Raw genomic sequence first — 7901 nt, 5'->3', positions numbered from 1 at the left:
GAACATCCGAACAAGTTACGGCATCATTTTTATATATTTTTCAAGTTCAGGCACCAAACTAACTACATCAGACAAGTTAGGGCACTCACAGTGTATTTAACTCAATAAAGATCACTGACTCTATAATACTAAAAAAAAATTCGAACAAGTTACGGCATCATTTTTATATATTTTTCAAGTTCAGGCACCAAACTAACTACATCAGACAAGTTAGGGCACTCACAGTGTATTTAACTCAATAAAGATCACTGACTCTATAATACTAAAAAAATGAGACCAACCCAAGGGCTAACCCTAGCCGGGACTTGAACTCGGGTAGGCTGGCAGCAACCTCAACTGCCCGGCCAACGGGTCGACACCCTGTCCTTGGCACTATAATACTTGGTACTGAGGGAATTACATCATTGGTGGAGCTTCAGATTTTGCGATGCCAACTATCTTACACCAAAATGCATTGCCCTCTCGAGGCTGGCAGCATGCACTTTACTAACTTACTATGTTCTTCATCAAAGGGCATAACTGCTGACGTCCTTTGCAATTTCAAAAATTGCACTGAATGCATCTCAGTATAATCAGGGGAAGCAGTCTAGATCTAAAACTAGGAAACAGCAACAGGTGGCTGGTTCTCATCCGAAACGCGTGGACTCGAATCTTCACGGAAGACATCCGCGGCACTACTTCCGAATCTAGACTATCTACCAGAAATTTAGGCTCAAACAACTACTCCCTCCGTTTGAAATTACTTGTCGTAGAAATTGATGTATCTAGACATTTTTTAGTTCTAGATACATTCATTTTTGCGATAAGTAATTTAAAACGGGATTTTTGATTTTTTGTCACCAATTATTTTGTACTTTGATAATTTGCCACTCTTTACATTGTAATTGATCTGCTGCCACTCTTTACATTGAACTTTGATTTTTTGCCCTCTATCAGATGGGCCCCGCATAAAATGACCAGAATGCCCGTGCTCCCAGATCGTTGACCAGGAACAGGAGAGGAGCTCGGTCGCTCGTCTCATCCCCTTCCTCTGGCCGGCAGCAACGCCAGGAGACCACGGCGGCTACTCAACGGCGTCGCGCTTGGTGGTCCTCGACGACCGACGGCCCTGGTCGTCCGCGGCGACTACATCCCGGCGAGGTGAGTCCTCTCCGTCCCGCTCCCCCTCCCGCGGCGGCTACATCCCGGCGTGTGCTCTGCCGCCGGCCACCATGTTTCTGTGATGTAAGCTGCCGCTGCTGCTTGTAGCAGCTGGTCGCCGCGTTGCCGTGATGTAAGCTGCCGCTGCGGCTCTGGTGACGACGGCTGCAGGGACGAGTCGTACAACACGGCGCCGACGGGCCGACCCTTCCCTTCGCCGCCTCGGACAGCAGCAACTCCTCCATGGTGCGGAAGCTATGCGTGTTCCTCTCCCGTTGACCCGTTCACCTGCTTGTGCAGGTCGTTCCGGTGGTCCTCGAGCCGCATGGCTGCTGCCTCCATGCAGGTCTTCGGCAGCAAGGGCCGCCGGCCTCGTACGGCTGCTGCTCCGCGACGCGTCTCTAGCTGCACCATGCAGCCAGAGCCTGCAACTTTCTTTTCTTCTCCTTTTTGACATTCTTAGAACCTGCATCTTGATTCATCTCTTCTTTGCATGGATGGATGCGTCAGTACGAACTGCAACTTGTGATTCTATGTTCAGAACATCAATTTGGACAATAATTAATCAATTCATTACATTAATTGTTCCCTCGCCGGTGCTCCCTTTCCTGGCCGCCGCTGCTCCTTCTGCTTTTGCGGCTTGCCGCTGCTCCTCCTCTCTGTAGCACAGCCCTGGCGCCCACGCTCGTGTGCGCTTCTCCCGGCAACTGGGAGCCAGCTCACTCTTAGCAACGGGGAGGGCGCCACCTCTACACTGCTACCTGGAGACGCATCGGCCTCCTTCGTGCCACGGGCGTCGGGTGGGCACGGGTTGGCTGTCAACCTTGTCAGGGGGCAGGGAGCAGCACGAGCAACAAGGACGGCGGGGAGCAGCACAGCTGTGCCACCAACGGCATCTGGTACTCCGACGGCGGCGGCGAACCGGTTCACCCCCTCCCGATTTGACTTCAACGGTGAATTGGCTGGCTGCACTGGTCAAACTAGCACAAAAGGGTAGTTTCGTCCACTGTTTTATATGTCTATTATGTTAATCATTAGCAAGTATTGTTTTTGTGTGAAAAAGTGGCAAAAGATGAAAGTCTAATGTAAAGAGTGGCAACTGATCAATTACAATGTAAGGAGTGGCAAATTGTCAAAGTTCAAAGTAATTGATGGCAAAAAATCAAAAAGGAAACGTTTGGGGCCGGGGCATCGGCCGAACCACTCGGCCGGTCACGCGCGACCTGTGCGATCCCCTTCCATCGGCCCACAAATCGCTCGCCATTAACGCCCCACGCGGCTGCGCTGCTTCCCCCCTCTCTCTATTTCATCTCGCCGGTCCCTATCTCAGTTGGTCGTCGCCGTTCGCCGCCCCCGCCGGCCGTCCTCATCGCCGGTGGCCACCCGCGCCGGCCGTCCCCGTCGCCGTTCGCCGTCCTCGCTCGCCGGCCCCGGGCGGAAGATGGAACCGCGTCGTGGCCTGCTGCAACCGGTGCCCAGGAGAGCTGCCATCATGGATGGCGAGCATGGTGACGGCGAGCTGCAAGGAGGGTGGCGCTCGCGCTGCAGACATGGCGGAGGCATTGCAGAACCTGCCGCACGCCCTCATGCTACAACCGTTTAATAAAATGCTTCAAACCAAGATGAAAAAAGCTTCAACCAGATACATCAAAAGCTGCAAGCAGTCATTGCCATGGCGGAGTGCTACAACCGTCGACATAAAATGCTACAACCCTTGATGAAAAAGCTTCAACCCGAAACAATATAGAAAGCATTAACCAAGGCTGCCACAAAGAAAAAAGCTGCAACCGTTTGATAGAAAAGCTTCGACCGTAGATGAAAAAAGCTACAACCATTGAAAAAGAAAGCTACAACCATACACTGCATAACCAGAAAAGTTGCATCCGTTGTAGAGAAAGCTTCATTCGTATGTGCGAAATGCTTCAACCTGCGCGTGTCGCCACCGAGCCGCAATCACACAGTGGATGGCTGACGGCCGTCATCGATGCAATTTCATGCAGCGATGAGCATCAACGACGAGGGGCGGCGGCGGAGCTACAACCGGGGAGAGTTACAAGCGTCGCCGCTGCAAGCTGCAAGCTGCAACCGCATATGTAGTTGTTTCATGTGTCGCGGCGACGATGAGGACGACCGGTGAAAGGTTGGAAGCGGCAACGGGGACGGGCAGCGAGGTTTGGAAGCGGCGACGGGGACGGGCGGCGAGGGTGTGGATGGGCGGCGAGGGTGTGGACGGGCGGCGAGGGATAGGAGGCGCGGCGTTGCGCAGCCCGAGCGAGGGGATCGAGCCGAGGAAGAAGAAGCTGGGGACGAGTTTTTTTTTTGCTTCAGATCCAACCGCGCGCAGCTCGCATCGGACGGCTTGGGCTGGACCGGCCGAAACGTGCGCCGGCGCCTAGCATTGCCCAAATCAAAAACCCCTTTGAAACGGAGGGAGTAGAGACTAGTGAGGATAATCTGAGTGTAGAATTCCTTTACAGAGCTATGATAAGCTGCGATCTGCGATGCGGGGAACGAGCTCGATCCACCCGCCGGCTCCCCGGAATGCTCGCCGTCTGCTGTTTGGCTGTTACGGAAAAGGCCCAACGCCCAGAACTAACCAACAGAAATAGGCCCATACAAGAGGTGGCTCTTGAAACTCAAAAAAAGAAAAAGAAAATATGGCTCGCTCGCGGAATGGCCAACTACCGAACTGCAGCTTCTCGATGCAAAGATTAAACTTTTTTTTTTGCGGAAAATGCAAAGATTAAACATAACATTCAGAAAGATTAAACTGAGCATTCGTTTTGACATTTATTTCTACTACTCGTGCGGTCAACTGATGATGTTCCACTCGACAAATGCCATTGTGACAACCACATCACAGTGCTTTCAATCAAAGAACAAAATTCAGATGATCCGACATGCGTAAGGAAATGCATTGACCACACGCATTCACAAATCAATGAAGCAGTAGTAACACTCCATTGAACGATCCAGAGGCGAACCATCGCTACAAGATACAGTAGTAATCAACAGGCGACGACCACACATTTTCTAAATCCTAACACACGACGACGGCCACCAAGAACATCAACAGCGGCAGAGAACAGAGACTGGGAGGTGGTTCATCAGGCCCTCTCGCCTGAACATTCACAAAGCAATGAAGCAGTAGTAACATTCCATTGAACAACATTACAGAGGCGAACCATCACTACAAGATACTAGTAGGAAGCAACAGGCGACAACTCAGCATTTTCTAAATCCTAACACACGACGACGGACACCGAGAACATCAACAGCGGCAGAGACCAGAAACAGAGAGGTGGTTCATCAGGCCCTCTCGCCCCTGATGCGGCGGGCGAGCTGGATGTCCTTGGGCATGATGGTGACCCTCTTGGCGTGGATGGCGCAGAGGTTGGTGTCCTCGAAGAGCCCCACCAGGTACGCCTCCGCGGCCTCCTGCAGCGCGGACACGGCGGACGACTGGAACCGGAGGTCCGTCTTGAAGTCCTGCGCGATCTCCCGCACCAGCCGCTGGAACGGCAGCTTCCGGATCAGCAGCTCCGTGCTCTTCTGGTACTTGCGGATCTCGCGCAGGGCGACGGTTCCGGGGCGGAACCTGTGCGGCTTCTTCACGCCGCCGGTGGCCGGCGCCGACTTGCGCGCCGCCTTCGTCGCCAGCTGCTTCCGCGGCGCCTTCCCGCCGGTGGACTTGCGCGCCGTCTGCTTGGTGCGGGCCATCGGAGGAAGCGAAGGGGAGGCCGGGAGGAGCTTGGAAGGGTCGAGAATGGCGCTGTGGGATTGCGTTGTGAGTTCTCGGATTGGCTGCGGAGGCGGGCTCGCGAAAATTTTCGCACGGTGAGGCGGGTTGGCGTTTGGGCGATTCTCGAGCGACGGATGTGATCCGACGGCAGGAGGGCGCCCGTGCGACTGGCGATCCGCGAGACGGGCAATGCCGTTACCTTATTGGCTGCGATGATGTTACGAAGGATCGACGGGCCCATAGAGGATGCTGGATTGTTTTTCTTTCTATTCTTTTGCAGGGCCCGTTTCTTTACTTTTTTGCAGGGCTCGCCGCCCATCATACGAATACGGCCCAACGGCGCTCTGCGTGGACACGTACGTCGACCGACTCGAATGGCCTTATTTGGAGGCGATTATGGGTAAACTTGGTTTTGGGCAGCCATGGATTAAAATTGTGATGAGTATGATCAAGTCAGTCTCATTCTCGGTGTTGTTAAATGGTGCGAAATTAGAACAATTTAAACCTACCAGAGGGATCCGACAGGGAGATCCAATCTCCCCTTATCTTTTCTTGATTGCAGCACAAGGCCTTTCGTGCTTATTAAAATTCGTTTCTCAGTCGTCAGCGTTTGTTGGAGTGCAGGTGGCACCGACAGCTTCGGTTGTTAACCATTTGCTATTTGCTGATGATAGCCTGCTGCTTTTCAAGGCGAGTAATGAAGGGGCGGAGGTGGTTTCATACCTAGTGAATATTTATTGTGATCGGATCAAAGGGTAAACAATGACAAGTCATCCATATTTTTCAGTAAGGGGTGCCCACAAACAGTTAGAGATGATATAAAAAGAACACCCTTCAGGTGCATGATGAGCAATTGTGTGATAGGTATCTTGGCATGCCTACAAACGTGGGCCACTCAAAGAATGGAACATTCAAATATTTGCGGGACAGAGTGTGGGATAAAATAAAGGGATGCATGAAAATGCTCTTATCATATGCATGAAAGGAGGTTCTTATAAAGGTTGCAGCTCCAGCTATCCCAGTCTATTCGATGTCTTGTTTCAGGCTTCCAAGAGGTATATGTGTAAGTGTAATGTCCATGATTCGGCAATTCTGGTGGGGCAGCAAGATCGGCAAGAGGAAACCGTGCTGGATTTCGTGGGACGTTTGCACAAAACCGAAGAACATGGGAGGTCTGAGCTTCTGAGACATTGAGTTATTTAGCCTTGCCCTACTTGCAAGGCAGGCTTGGCGATTAATCAATGATCCTTTCACTTTAAGTTCACGAATATTGAAAGTTAAGTACTTTCCAGTTGTCTCATTTCTGAATGCTTCATTGGGCCAACAACCTTCAAAGATTTGGAGGGCACTGTTGGATGGAAGGGAGGCTATGTCACATGTATAATTAAGAGAATTCATACGGGAGAGGATACGCTCATTTGGGAACATAACTGGATACCCAGGCCTGGGATGATGAGCCCGATTACATGTCTGGTGAATGACCCGCCCCAAAGGGTCTCGGAGCTGATTGACAGTACATCTACATCATGGCGGGAAGGTAGAGTCCATTCATTTTTTCTATCAGCTGATGCTGATTTCACCCTGAGGACACCACTGTGTACCATGAGAGTAGATGATTTTTGGGCATGGGGAGAGGATAGTAAAGGAGTTTTTTCAATGAGCTCGGTTTAAAACTGTTGCGACAAACTAAATTACAAGAAGAGAACCTTCTGGAGCAGGTGAGTGGCCAATCTGATATGAGTTTGGATGAGAGGGCTTGGACTAATTTATGGAATATCAAAGTGCCCTCAAAACTGAAAAACTTCTTATGGAGATTGTGCCACGAATCTTGACCAACAGCAGATCTTCTGAACCATAGAAGCATGTCAACTACAAACATGTGTTGTCTGTGCGCAGCTCAAGAAAGACATGCCTTGGTAGATTGTGTTATGGCCAGAAGTGTTTGGTCATTGTCTTCAAAAGAGCTGGTGGAGAGTATGTGTGAGAATCTATCAATGAATGTAAAAACCTGGGTGTTCACAATGCATGATATTCTGGAACAGAATGAGTTTACAAGAATGGTGGTGACACTGTGGGCAATTTGGCGCGCTCGGAGAAAAGTTATTCATGAAGAAATATATGAAAGCCCTTTCTCCACCAATTCTTTTATCAAGTTCTATCTGAAGGAACTGAAGCTTGTAGCAAAACCATGCCAACCATTGGTCAGAACAACCACACACAGGCAATCATCTTGGTTGCCTCCACTTCCAGGATATGCAAAGGTAAATGTGGATGCTGCAGTAGATGGGGAGTGCAGGAAAGGAGCCGTGGTGGTGGTCTACAGAGATCAAGAGGGAAGATTTCTAGGAGCATCTTCGATTACCCATCGGTTCATTTTGAACCCGACCATACTTGAGGCATTAGTGGTCCGGGAAGGACATGAAGTGGTTGCGGACCTTTATTTGAACAATATTCAGAGTGCTTCGGATTGCAAGATAGTGGTGGAGGGCATCAAATAGAAATCTGCAGCGGAGTATGGTGCCATTGTGCATGAAATTTTAGAACCATCTACATATTTTTCTGCGTGTAATTTCATTCACAAGAATAGGAGCTTGAATTTCGAGGCTCACAATCTCGCTAAGCACACTTTGACTCTTGGGTTTGGCCGCCATGTGTGGTTGGTCCAACCGAGAGATCTCCATTTTCTTCCTGTAAACGTTCTGATATGAATAAAGCGTAGCAAAGATTGTCTCAAAAATACGTACGTCGATCAATTGGGCACTGCCATCGGCGACAACGCACATCAATCGAGTTCTTCTACAAAAAAAAATCGTCAAGCTGTGGAAAATTCCGAACCAACAGAGAGACCTATTGTCTTTGGTGTTTCAAACTCAAGAAAAGCGATAAAGTCTCTCCATGAATGAGGAAGCTTAGCAACAAACTTGTTTGGGAGCACACACTAACCGCCTCCAGCTTCCGAAATAGCCAACTTTCCTAGAAGCCACCAAGAGCCAGCTTCCGACAGGAGCAGCGATGTGTT

General features: G+C 50.4%; 1 protein-coding gene and 1 long non-coding RNA gene across 2 annotated transcripts; one reads left to right on the top strand and one right to left on the bottom strand.

The window, feature by feature from the left end:
* The first annotated feature begins 663 nt into the window (after positions 1-663).
* On the top strand, positions 664-2187 carry LOC123045448 (uncharacterized). The gene is made up of 2 exons (XR_006421410.1): positions 664-1140; positions 1252-2187. It is a non-coding gene; the product is annotated as an uncharacterized lncRNA (long non-coding RNA).
* Positions 2188-4280: 2093 nt separating this feature from the next.
* On the bottom strand, positions 4281-4970 carry LOC123045447 (histone H3.2). Its single transcript, XM_044468501.1, has one exon. The coding sequence runs from the start codon at positions 4858-4860 to the stop codon at positions 4450-4452; it is 411 nt and encodes a 136-aa protein (XP_044324436.1). The 5' UTR covers positions 4861-4970; the 3' UTR covers positions 4281-4449.
* Between the last annotated feature and the right edge of the window lie 2931 nt (positions 4971-7901).

Source organism: Triticum aestivum, chromosome 2B, assembly GCF_018294505.1.
Source record: "Triticum aestivum cultivar Chinese Spring chromosome 2B, IWGSC CS RefSeq v2.1, whole genome shotgun sequence".
NCBI lineage: Eukaryota > Viridiplantae > Streptophyta > Magnoliopsida > Poales > Poaceae > Triticum > Triticum aestivum.
This window is presented reverse-complemented; position numbering and strand designations above follow the sequence as displayed.

What these genes read in the sequence shown, in the direction of transcription:
- LOC123045447 (XM_044468501.1), bottom strand. Translation starts at nt 4,860, where the DNA reads ATGGCCCGCACCAAGCAGACGGCGCGCAAGTCCACCGGCGGGAAGGCG.